Source organism: Dermacentor albipictus, chromosome 2 (genome assembly GCF_038994185.2).
Source record: "Dermacentor albipictus isolate Rhodes 1998 colony chromosome 2, USDA_Dalb.pri_finalv2, whole genome shotgun sequence".
Lineage (NCBI taxonomy): Eukaryota > Metazoa > Arthropoda > Arachnida > Ixodida > Ixodidae > Dermacentor > Dermacentor albipictus.
The window spans coordinates 162,845,161-162,858,797 of record NC_091822.1 but is presented as its reverse complement, the minus strand read 5'-3'; the positions used below and the strand labels follow the sequence as shown (position 1 = coordinate 162,858,797).

The following is a 13,637-nucleotide window of genomic DNA, read 5'->3' as shown; positions in this document are numbered from 1 at the left end:
CGGAGTGTACTCTCTGATGAGTGCACTCAAGTCGGAGTACGTTCACGGAACGCACTTTGCTGGCCGAGTACGTAGCCTCGCCGCCAACGCTTTCAACGACGCAAAATGTAATGCATAGAAAAAGGACACAGAAGTGCATTTCAGTTATTGAGCAGCTTTTAACAATATAATTTGTGTTTAGCGCGAAGCGAAACAGCCCAGTAAAGAAACGAATTTATCATGCACGTAACTAACGGCGCCAGAATGATGCGGCACTGCGGCGCCGCCATGTTCATTCAGTTCGTGTGTATTTACATGCGTTTCCCCGCAGGCCGGCTGAGGCCGGTGAACAATAGAAGGCACCATCCACGTGACCTTGCGTTCCCGGATGTTGGTTCCCTAAGTTGGTTTCCAACTGTCCCTATGAGGCCACTGAATACCTAGTGTGTCACGTGATTGGGGAGGTTTCTTCCCTGTATTACTGCCGGAATATACAACAATCCTAGCGCGTACAATGACGCAGAAACCAAGTGCTTCTAAACGCCGTCTCTCCGCTTCGGAATGGCGCACGTCTGTGATCGAGCTGCCATCGGCGATGACGATCGTCGCTGCGAATTTTGCAGCAAACTGTTCATACAGAGGAAGAACATGCTGCAACACATCAGGAACGTTCACAGAATGGCCGTGGATGTCAAGAAATTGATGAAATGCGACGTATGTGGCACTTCCCTGCCTACAATGGAGAAGTATTCGGTGCACCAGATCGCTGCGCACAACTTCGAGGCTGACTACGTGCACCTGTGTTCCGGAACAATAAGGGTGAGGAACAGTTTTATTAAGTTTATTCTCAGTCATCGTAAGCAAATGACGTTTATACGCAATATTATATGTCGGACTTTTTTAAATTTCTTGTTGCGCAGTGTGCCTCCAAAAACAGTTGTTTACACCTTGCGGGCCTTTGTTTTTTCTTTCTCCATCTGTTTCGCGAAGAGTATCTTTTGCGCACGTGCCTAATTTATTTCCTTGGGGTATGTTGAAGTTTGTATCCTCGTTAAATATAATTTGTTTGTTTATCCATCTATATATGGTATAGTCATGTGTGCGCGCTCCCAGCGATGCGCTACATGACATACGTTTGGCATGGTCTGCTTTCCTGCCCAGCAAGTGGAGTGAAATTTGACGTTTGCACATCTTTTTTTCTTTTTTTTTAAGCGACAGGAGTAAGCTGTTCTGCGTTCTGACGTTGCTCTGTGCCACATGCGTGCGTGGCCTAGTCTTCGCCTCAATGCACGTTGCAATGCTGCAGAGACGCAGAACCGGGACCATACTTGAATTTGCGGATGTCGCCGGGATGGTTTCCCAGCGTATTGTTGGCAAACTCTTTAGTAGTACATTTCATAGAATAGAGCGAAATGTGACGCTCGCGCACCCTCCCCCCTTCTTTTTTTTTCTTAAACGAGAGGAGGGATTTGCTCTGCGTTCTCACGTTGCTTTGCGCTACTTGCGTGCGTGGTACAGTCTTCGCCTCAGTGCCGACCGCAATACACTTGCAATTGCGGCTGTCAGCGGCTTGGTCTCCCGGCGTACTTTGGGAAAATTCTTTAGTAGTACCACAGTCCTTCAATTGAAGGACTCTGGTTGTAGATTTCATAAAATAGAGCCAAATTTGACGCACGCGCAATCCTTTTTTCTTTAAGAAGAGTGTGTTAGGAGGCTACTTGGTAAGACATCTTTTTGTGAACTTAAACTGCGCTTGGGAAAAGACACCAACGTAGAAGAAGACAGGACGAACGCAGACTAGCAACTGGTTTATTGAAATCACACATAATGCTGCCTCTTCGAACCAGGCGCATGCCCAAGCCAGATCATAACCGCGTGACCATGGAACACTCCCTCGCCAAGCCCCTATCTACAGTAAAAATTCAAGCTCTTCTTGAAAAGAAGGAGCTTTTCAAGAAGAAACTGAGGGAAGGGATTCACACTGTTCTAGGGCGTAGCTTGCACCACGTGCTCTCTGTTCGTCTTTGTCTTATCGTAATAGCATTGCTGTGAATGTACAGTCTGATTCAATATTGAGGAAGGAGTGAGCATAGATCACGCTTAAGTTTCATACTTGTTTCTTATTAAAACAAAACTAATATGATAAATTTTTTGAAGTTATGGCGCATTGCATATTTGAAATTCAATTTTAACAGAAATTTGAGCAATATCAAGGGTGACCTCATGACACAGTCGAGTTGAAGGTGAGGGAGTAAAATAAATGCTACGTTAGCCTGTGTCCAAAGCCTTCAAAGTGATTATTTTTGTTTGCATCTCTCTCCCCAAAGTACTTGTCACCATCTAATGCTATTTTGTGCTTTTATTACAGAATTTCATGAATGGAAAGCAGAAGAGGGTAGCCAAAACTGCTGGTTCATTTTGCCCAGGGACCCCAAAAAGCTGGGCAGTGGAGAGACAAGGATCCACTATTACTGTAATAGATCAGGCGAGGCAAGGAAAAAGGAAGGTCATAGTGACCGTCGGGAGAAAAGTCGGGGGAGCTGTAGGTCTGGTAAGATATGTCTTTCATTTATTACCATCACAATGGACAACACTCAGAGTCCGACACCTGAAAGCACCACCATAAAAGTCAGGTATCAAAGAAACCATTATGGTCATAAACCAGAAATTCAGCACTTGGGAATGAGTGACAAGGAAAAGGCCAGCGTAGCAGAGAACCTAGAAAGGGGTGTGCCCATGAAAACCATTCTAAAGCGAATAAGAACATCTGTGGCATCCAAGCTGAGGCCAGTGCACTTGGCAGAGTGCTCAACCCTGCATAACATCAAACGGCAGTTTAACATTGCTGCTCCTGAACGTTGTCACACTAATGACGCTGTCAGTGTAGACATGTGGGTGCTTGTGATGAAAGAAAAAGGTGAAACACTTGTCTGCCTGTACAAGGCACAAGGTGCAGTGGACCCAAGTGGTACATTTTCTTCAGCAGACTTTGCTCTTGTTCTGATGACAGAGCCTCAGAAGGAGCTACTAGAAAAATTGGGCCCTGCAGGGACTGTATGTCTTGACTCCACACATGGAACTATAGAGTACCTGTTTGAGCTGACCACTCTTCTGGTGCTAGATAAAGTAGCATCAGTTGTAGCTATAGCTTATTTCATCTGCAACCAGATGAACGAGCAAACTTTGACAGCATTCTTCAAATATCTGGAGTCGGCCATGGCCAAAAAAGTGGCCGCTAAGACATTGATATCTGATGATGCCTCGCAATTCTACAAAGCATGGTCCAGGGTCATGGGTGCCGCAAAACAGAAACTTCTCTGTGCCTGGCATGTGGATAACAATTGGCGTAAGAAGACACTCGAGTGTGTAGAGAGACAGCTAAGGCCACATGTTTACCATAGTGTGTGGCTACTCTTAGAGTTCCTCGCGGAAAAGGCATTTGAAGATTATTTTAAGCAATTCCTTTCTAGTGAGGAAGAAAAACTGAGGGACTTCCTGAAGTACTTCAAAGACCACTATGCAGTTAGGCCGCAAGAGTGGTCCTATCGCTTTAGGACTAGAGCAGCTGTCAACACTAACATGCACCTTGAGAGCAAGCACAGGACGTTAAAGCATACTATGCTGGAGAGAAAACAGAATAAGCATGGTGACAAACTAATTTCTGCCCTCATGGACTTGACAAATCATTTTTTAATCAAAAGGGCTAGCCAGATGATGAAAGGGGCAAAGGGTAAGGAGCTGAGAACAATTCAGAAGAACCACAGGTCTGGCAGTGAAATGGCAGCTTGTGCCAAAATAAATGAAGATGGCATATGGACTGTGCCATCTCAGTCTATTAAAGGGCTCTCATATAAAGTGTCAAAAGTGAAAGATGGTGCTTGCTGTCCTTTGAGGTGCAAGGAATGCGCAGTGTGTGTGCAAGCACAGTCACTGTGTGGTCATCGCTAATCCAACTAGCAGCAACAAGGCCCATGAGAGCTCACCCAAAGAAGCATGTGAGGCAAGTCGGGCATTGCACATTGTATGGAGTATAACAAAGCTGGAAGCAGCCAAAGCAGTGTCAAGCTCAACACTCTTAAGAGCAAAAATGGACTCAGTCAGACAGGCAATATCAGATGGTGAAGTCTCTGAGGGTGTGGCTGAGAAGGCAAACAATTTGTTTGAGCCAGTTTTCATGCTTGTGGAAAGTGAAAGTGACCCAAAAAGAAAGATGCCAGACCATTCAAATGAACCAGCCAACAAAAAAGTTGTGCACCTGTTAAGATTTCACTCTACAAAAAACCCTAGATTGTCGCAGCCATCATCTAGCCTTTCAAGGCCCACTGAAGCTCAAAAGGAAGTCCTTAAATAACAGCTTAGGGACAGCAACATAGAAACTGAAGAGATAACCACGTCAGCAGGGCACGATTACTGGTAACAAGCCTCCAGTGCAGTTAGGAAGAGAGAAGCGGTGCAGTAGTGCTGTGCTGTCATGCCTTATAGAAGCAGGTTGAGCGCATGCATATAAACAAATCATGACATGTGGTCTCTGATGATTAGCCCATCTGTTTTTGTCTGTGGTGTGCAGCCATATGTCACAGCTGGATGGTATGTGCGTTAGAGCACGAGAGATGCCCCCATGCTTGTTGTATGAGCTGCTGGTAAGTGTTCTGTGAAAATAGGTACAGACCCAGTGGTTATCTCTGGTATGTGGCAGCTGTTGGATAGTAGTGTGCTAGAGCACGCCTCCATGCTTGTCATATGAGCCGCTGGTAAGTATGTCTGTACATAGGAAGCGCATTGGACGGTGTGTAGTGTTTCAGTGTGCAAAAGCCTCCAATGTGTTTTGCTACCTATAAATTTGTGTAAACACTCGGTAGCGCAGTAGTCAAGATGTTGCACTGCTGAGCTCAAGCCTGCGGGTTCAATCCCAGCAAAGGTGGCTGCATTTCAGTGGTGGTGAAATGAAAAAAAAAAAAAAGCGTGTAGTTGAATTCAAGTGCACATCACAGAACCCAAGGTGGTCAAAATAATACTGAGTCCCGCACTGTGGCATGCCTCATAATTCGATCTAAATGTTGTGTTCCATGTGATGTTCTTTATTGCCCATTTGAATAAACTTTTATTTTGCAGATTACCAAAATAGAGGGTATATGCAGTGGTGTTGTGTGCAGTCTGGATAAGTTGCTCTGGTCATGAGCACTCCATGAAAACTTCTGCATATTTGGCTGCAGCAGACAGTGTCATAATGATAGTAAAGACTATGCAGAAAGCTTTAGGCCACTCTACATATCAGATCAGTTTAATATTGCATCCCTTATGGTGCTTATGGTGGCAGAATAATAATTGGCAATGCTTCCTTACACATTTAATATTTTTCTTTTTTTCTTTTGGAAGAGCAACCTTGGAAGAATAACCTACAACAATGCTCCTACCTTCTCTTTCACTGTCTCCCCATTTCTTTTCTACACTTCAACTTCATTCTACGCACTATCTTATTCTCCTCTTCATCCTACATTGACGGTGTGGGAAGGTGAGCTAAGCGTGCATAAAGATTGCTGTGCAGAACTTAATTGCAGCACTGATGAAGACAAATCTTTGTCAAAAGGTTCATTATAGCTACATTCCCCCTCCAAACACTGTTTATCACTTCAAGCCTTCATATTCCTGTGAGCTTTTGTCTTGTTTAACATTTGTAACAGTCATACTATTTATTACTATCAATAGCCAGCATGCATTTAGCACTGCAAAGTGCTGTTTAGAAGGCGTGTGAGTTTCTACTTCCCTTATGATAAATACTCCAGACATTCAGTCTCTAATTTATGAAAATCTTTCAAACATTGCCAGTGATGACCACCATATGGGTTAATGTCGGCATGGGACTGAGGCTTTCCCGCAAAAAGAACAGTTATGTTTTGCTCATATCATGTGACTGACAGTTTCTGCTGTAATTTTTGCACTTGTCAACTGCACTGTGAAGAGTTCGTTTCTGTGAATATGTGCTGGCCTGATTCTTCTTAATCACGCATTTCAGATCTTGTGCTGTGAAATGAGGAGGTGTAAAATAAAAACACCGTGTAGATTTCACAATGCTTTTAAGAAACCACGCAAAGCTTGGAGATGAAGCATTACATGCAACTTGAACCAAGTGTCTGGACACAGCAAGTGAAAGTTGTTTTGTCATGAGTGAGGGTGTCGGTGTTACTTGTAACTGCCTTTAAATAAAAGTTTGTTTCAAAACAGTGGCTCAACTCTGTGTTCCCCCGGTAAAAAACAAAACCATTGGGATTTGCAATTCTCTTTTTAAACATAATTGACCAATATGAATAAAAAAAAACTTTATGAATCAAGATATAAGCTTGCCATACCATGGAAACACTTGAAACTCCTTTTGAGAAGTTTGCTCATACGCGAACACATTATAGCAATTATTTTCAATCGTATACCCACAATTTGCCTCGTCACCATGTCAAGTTTCAAGGCAGATTTTTTTTTAGACTCCAGGAAGCCGTATGCTTAATTCTATCCATTGTTTACTATTGCATTTGATTTTCTATAACAAATAAAATCGAATTCTCCATTGATTGCACCGACGCTCACGTTATAATTATATGCTATTATTATTGACTAGTCTTTTATATATATTCTTGGAGGGTGGGGGCTGCACTGGTGGCGTTCTACGAATTTGCGCCGCGTGTTTGTGCGGGTAAACTTAAGCGCAGAATTTTTTTTTTTTGCGCGTTATGAAAACAATGCACTGCAGGTATTTTAATTAATGCAACGAGCTGTATGAAATATCAGTCAAGGGGTTGGAAACATCGCTATAGAGAATCCCGACTATTTTCTTTTGCGTGTGTGTATTTGGAGTTGATGCACAGTTTTCTTTATTCAGTTATTTTGGCTACATTGAATAAAGAAACGCGCTTCCGCGCGCTTGCCGACTCGATCGCAAGGGGACAGCCTAATCAACATCAATATCAGCAGCAATGGCGGATTTTCGCTTGCCGTGGCTACAGTGGCTGTACCGTGGCGCTTGCGAAGTTTTCAATAGTTTTCGCCTTTTAAGTGATTCTTTTGCGATTTTAACGTGTGGAGGTTCATTGTACGTCTGTTTTTTCAAGTTTGGCATGTGTTTTAACACATGTGAAGGTGTAGTCTTTTCTTCTTCAGCGGATATATGTACAAGACCCCGTTCACTGTCTATCAGGTAAGATGTGTACGTATGCTACACGCAAGCGTAGTGCTTCATTAAGCCACAGTGCACTACAAAGTTAAGCATGAACGGTACACAAAATTCACAAGTTCTAAGTATTGCCAAGAACAACCATTGTTTGGCGAAGTTCTCACAGGCGTTGCAGAAGTTGTTGGGCGCGGCAGTGCTGAACGTAGCGTTGTTTTTTTACTAGTAACAACGTGTCATACTTCATATTATTGGCGGCGTCTCCAGGACACCAAATCGGTAACGGGGACACCAGAGCTAGAACCCGGACTGGTCCATGGGTTGGGGCTCGCCGAGGCCTGCGCGTGCTAGTAATATATCTATGATGCCCGTAGGCTGTGTGTAAGTCGTACTTCCCGAATTTTCTGACGCATTTTAAGATCAGCTGTCCGCTTTCGCGGACAAAAAAGCAGGAGTCAGGGTGGTCCGTGGGTTGGGGCAACATAACCTGCTTCCAGTTTGGGACCGCCCTGCTTCCAGTTTTGATCCCTCCGCTACCCCTTGGGTACCCTGCCGCCTCCTTGATTATAATCTAATGCTCTCCTGAGGCCTCTGTTTGCCGGTTACATGTGCCCTCCTGGAGCAGTACTTGTAAATGAATCCGATCTATCGTCGCAACGAAAAAAGCGCCCCGCGACTTCTACAACACCAGCCAGAACCTTGCCCATTGGTTTACCTATGTGTGGCCGCAAATACCTGAAACTCAATGCCAGTTCAACATATTTGTTGGCAAGGGTGTCAGGTCGTTGCTTTGTGTGGAATCGGCCTTTTCTCAATTCTTAAGAATTTAACTGGAATGCACCTGACCAGTGCTGCTCTGTGGTGCTTGCCACCAATCCCTTGGACAGGGAAGACATGGGTATCCCTGTGCATACACTTTATACGCAGTGGTGTGACCGCTTCCTTTGGGAAACTACCACGTTAGCGATATTGTGAGCGCAATGTGGCTTTCCTTCATCTTCCTCATCCGTACGTAGTGTGTCGCTTCTTCCTCGCCATAGCTCTAGCTCGGCAAGAATAAAGCGGTTCCTTAGAAGTGCTGAAGGTGCTGGGGTTCTGCATACCAAGGGCGTATAAGGTAACAGTGCTTGTGCCTTTAATATGTCGCATTCGATCATTTTGAGACGTGGTGGTGTTCATGCGTTAGCACAATTCCAGGACATCCACAATGTAAGAGGTACATGATTCTCTAATTGTATACTCTCTCCAGGCCTTTCTCACAACCTCAGCACAAGTACTGGGAGCATAAAAAAACTGACAAAGCTGGTGCATGAATGTTGCCCAGTCAGAAAGATCTGGCTCTTGGATTAAAGCTAATTTTTTTTTTTACATTGTAGAGGCAGACGGGCATGCTGTGAAGTTTCTAAGAACTGTCCCACCATTGCTGACTCTGTTGTACATTTATCAAACCACTTGATTCTCACCAAGCTCAAGCTATGGTGACAAAGACGCGCCACATGCTTTACAGTCACATATTGCACTCGCAATACATCTGTTATGCCAGTTTGCCGAAATGAGCATGCACAGTAGTGACGAATTCACTATGCGTGCACAGGGATTTGCCTTTCCTGTCCTATGGGCTGTTGGCAAGCATCACAATGCTACACTCGTCAGGTACACCTCAGCTTTCAGTATGTTTACATTCGGTTGCATGAACATGGAGGGAGTGCGTTCGCTGTAATCAGTACCACACATTTTGCTAATGTAGGCTTGAGTGGCTTTCCCATGCCTCCACTAAATAGTCGGAATACTTCCATGTATGATAGAATGATGAGCATTTAACCTCCAGGCATGCAGCAGTCTTTACACCACTGCAAGGCAGAAGCAGCCTTCTCACCATGTTTACGCTCAAATAAATCCCATTATTAAGGCATTTTATGGGCCTCCCAAACCGCCTGCACCACCTGAATGATGTCACTTGTTGTTGCACCTGGCTGTTCATTTCATTTGGCATCCTCTGTTCGCACATATTCGTTTCCAATAATTCAAGAAAATTGCAGGGCTGGTTCGCAATCTTTTCTGTTTTCCTTATTTTTTTTATGGCCTTGTAAAACTGAGAAATGATAATGAAAAAAAGAAACAAAGGCTGCCTTCCTGTTCACCAGTGAAAGCATTGTTGCTTAGAAAGAGGCGCAGAAAAAGATGTACTATATGCATGTCGGACAGCCTGCACAAGGTTTTATCTTTGTCTCTTCAAACATTGCGTACCTGCGTCAGTGGACTCGCTGTTCTGTAGCATTATCCCTGGCAGCGGAAGCACTGTCCCAGAGCTCTAAAGAGTCATCGGAAGCACAGTGCTAAACCTTCATCCTTGAAATGTGAAGAATGTCACTGGACAGGACGAGAGATGACAAGGTGAGACTGATTGGGGCAATGTTGTGGTGATGGGTGCCACCTGGTTGAGCGCACAGTATGGTCCCCTGTCCTGAGAAAAGCTTTTCTGGGAGCTCTACACAGTGGAAAGGGGACCAGAGAAGTACAAGAGCACCAGGGGAGAAATGAAAGTCGCATTGTGAAGCATGGTACTGTCATTTCTGGTTGCTTCATGACGCAGTAATGATAGTCGCAGCACAATATATTCAATTTATTCTGGCAACTCACGATATGCAAGTGAATGCTGCTTACTCTGATCATGTGGCTGCGTTTCAGTGCTTGGATATTTAAGGCCACGTTGCAAAATGCACAAGAGATTTATAATCGACTTCGTATACACAGAAAATACAAGAACAGTTCTAATAGCACTGAAAAGACAGAGCATTCACGGCGTCGTTCAAGCTCAGTGTCCTTGAGCGTGCACAAGAACTAGTCTAACTGATGTTATGACTGGCCTGTGTGGTCAACGATTTGTGTCGCGCCACCAAAGCAACAGCGAAAGGCTCGACCCTTTAGATACGCCGAGCCACCTGCAACCGTTGGAAAACGCCTAGGAGGCCCCAATAGCAATAAGACCTTATCATTTGTGCAGGCATTTTCACCTTCTTACCCACGGCTTGCACAACACCCTGATGTCTGCTTAGTCTCCACAGTGTTGTCTCCCTTCAGCAAGTGGGACGATTAAGCTTCGTGTGTGCATTCGTTCTTTCTCTTCGTCCTCGGCAGGGAAGATGCCAGCGTTGTGTGGGTGTGTGTGTGTGTATGCGCATGTCAGTGCCTTTCCTTCTACTGAGCCAGTGGGGGTTAGAAAATTCGTTGAACACTTCCATGTATCGAGCGGCAGCCGCCAGCGTGGAGAGTGTTTTCTCTCTCCTTTTCTTGAGCGAGGGTATTCCAAACACTATAAAGGACGTCTTCGCTAATGGACTTCAGCCTTCAGTTTTTGAGCAAACTAGCATGTCTGTCGCTCACCATCGGGAAACTTGCAGAGTTGACCACTCCGTAACAATGTGAAGTAAACATTCATTGCTACTCGTTGAATTGTTGCCGTATCTCCTGCCTGGCCCCCTCGGCACTCATGAGCCGCTGCAAAATGCAGTCAGCGGCATGATCCGACAACCAATGGTAAGCTCCAGACCACCAAGCCCACGCTACTTCCACAGTCTTGGGTTCCCATATTTAATACGGAGCAGCAGCAAAAAAAGAATTGACATCTGTGAATAAGGTATGCGGATGTGGGCTGCTTCCCTTGAACATAGGAGGCAAATGCCTTCAGGAAGTTCAGTTGCACTTTGTTATATGAAAAGGCGTCTCACCAAGATTGGAAGTTGCAAACCGACAAGTGCAGTGCATAGATCACACATTAACAATCCTGTCTCCAAATTATCAAAATGATGCACAGTGGGAAAACAACTGAAATTTTAAACAAAAGCCATCATGGTCTCAACGAAGCCCTGCTTCAGCCAGAGTCAAGGTTACATGCACAAATGTCTCTATGTAAAACGTGCTGCCTGCAATATCACCAACCATGGCACGTGACTTTCGTAAGCCAACCAATGTTAAATGCCATCCCTGAATGTGTGCCCCACAGCAAAAAAGGAAGAGAAGAAAAAAAGGAAAGAAAAGACGGCTCGTCATGCGAGTGTGACGTGAACCCTTGGCTTCGTCATGGGGGAAGATGAAGAAGGAAGATCACTTGGAGGCAAAGGGGTTGAGTGCCGTCACTTTTAGCACTCGCCTCCTGGCAGCGTGAAAATGCAACATTTCAATTTCTTCCATTTCCTTTAATAATGAACTAATTAGAAATATTTGTTTGAGGAAATGCTCCCTTGACGGCATCTTACAACTTCCAATGTACCTATAACTAAAATTTGCCATGGTGCTTAATGAGAGGGGCTTTTCAGCCCAAATTAGATCCTGCAGACTATAGTACTGTATGGAAAATGTGGTACATGGAACTGTAAAATTTAATTTTCCACAGCAATTTCTACCTGTGCAGTTGGAGTTGGCTTTGTCATAGCATAGATATGAAAACCGTGAAACAACCTTTATTCCCTAAAGATCCTGTCCTGTAGTATATTTGAGCATTTACATAAAGGCATGGAGACCCTCAGTGTGTTGCAATCTAAGTGGCAGCATATAGGTGGTGTGTGCTGCCTGTAGAGATGCCACTGTAAGCCATCTATGTATTGGCGGATTTCTGAATTGTGGATGGGAGAAGGCTCATGGCTGTTCTGCCTTTGCACCAAGCACTGCAGAGCACAGTGCTACAATTTTCTGTTTGTGCAGTTCGAAGAAAATTATTCCTGCAGTGGCAGTGACTACACAGAAAATGCACCCTACGAGAGTGGACAGAGTTCCAATGTGACTGTGGTTTGGAATGGTCCAGCCCCTGTGTATAGAAGCACCGATTTTCCCAGACAAGTGTGACAGTGCCTGGCTTTGAATGCAGTGTGCTGCTTCATAAATATTGCAGTTGCCCAGCACTAAGCTGCCTGGATTATGTGGTTGCCATAATGACTTCTCTGTACCCGTGGGACAAATATTTGCACTCGAAATAGCGATAGCAGCCATGCATTTCCTGCTGACATAGAATTAGGTTCCACAATGTCATCTGATGTATGCACATCCTGTGATGTGGTTGGTGTGGCCATGCTCTTTTTTCCTCCCTTCAAGTATGCTGGTAAACTGCCACTAGTTACAGATGTCTGCAAGGAGTGCACACTGTGTGAGTGCTGCACATGAATTGAAATCACGATCACCACAGTGATGATAAAGGACACATTGAAAGGTAATCTGACAACACTTATCAAGACTGTCTACAAGTTTTCTGTGAGAGATTTCCTCAGGGTTGACAAAAAACCATCTTAGGGACCATTTAATGGGGTGTTACCGCCCACATTATGAGATGCAAAAAAAGGAAGCCATTAGGATTTCTCTGGTGGTGCAAGGTGCTCAAATAGATGGCTTTGAATTGCAGTAGACATAAATATTATCATTCTTTCTGTCTGGGCACATAACTTCTTTGCCAACCTCTCTGTCATCTCTGTAGCACATTAATTTAGGATAGTAACTCCACTCTGACGCAGGAGATGAAAGTGCATGCCAGACATGCTGACCACACTGACTTGGAGAGTGCCACTTTTTTAAATGTGGCAAAAGTCTGTGTTTTGGGCGAAATAAGAGCTCATAGGCAATTTTTATCTGTGATAAACAGAAATATGTGCTGCCAGTGGTCAGACGTCATTGAGGCCGAGCTTCTCAAGCATGTAGATGCCATCGAGAAGACCAAAGATGCCAGTGATTAGCCATTGTGCGCAGCAGCTTCAGATGGCAAAGTCCAGCTGGGGTTTCTCTGCACAAGGTCACCAAGTGGCATTCCTAAGTAACAGATATTTTTTACCCTAAACTGCTACCCTAGAGTGGCTGGAACATGCACCGTTCGTTCCAAGCATGCAGCTGTTATCAAAGCTTAGTTTAGTCAATTATTGAGGCTTAAGATGGTTTTATTGAATGTACAGTAGGAAACATTTGTAAAAAAATGTAAAAAAAATTTGAACTGTGTTGACTCTTTGGTGGCATACTGTTGCTATTCCTGAAGTTACGTCCTCAAATGACTTATGCTCCAGGTATTTGAGTAAAAACTATGGGTGTGGAAATATCAATTTTTTAATTTCAAAGCTAATTCGAATGATAAAACCTAAGTGCGAAGCGAATATTTTTCGAATATGAATACTATTGGTTTTGCAAAAATCCATTTCTTTTCACCAACCAGAGGTGCAAAATAGTTATACTACATAGACTGCATAGCAAATAATGTACAGGGATATTATGCTTCGTGGTTAACGAAATTCTCTAATACAACACTTTTGTTTGACAATGTCATAATTGTAGTTACTTAATGTTTCACGAAGCAAGGACAACAGCTCAACATGTTCGAAGAGCAGTGACACCTAGTGCATGTTACCATCGATTCAGACATCAAAAAGAGCTGCTTAAGTGTCTGGTATCAGCAGGTCGCTCTTCGCAAGCCGAGCTAACAGTGGGCACCACGCTTACACCATCGCTCAAACGGATCTTCTTTTTG

At 44.1% G+C, this 13,637-nt stretch overlaps 1 protein-coding gene across 1 annotated transcript; it reads left to right on the top strand.

The window, feature by feature from the left end:
* The first annotated feature begins 377 nt into the window (after positions 1-377).
* Positions 378-6,197, top strand: LOC135915123 (uncharacterized). Its single transcript, XM_070534286.1, has 2 exons — positions 378-798; positions 2,348-6,197. The coding sequence occupies exon 2, from the start codon at positions 2,563-2,565 to the stop codon at positions 3,925-3,927; it is 1,365 nt and encodes a 454-aa protein (XP_070390387.1). The 5' UTR covers positions 378-798; positions 2,348-2,562; the 3' UTR covers positions 3,928-6,197.
* The last annotated feature ends 7,440 nt before the right edge of the window (positions 6,198-13,637 follow it).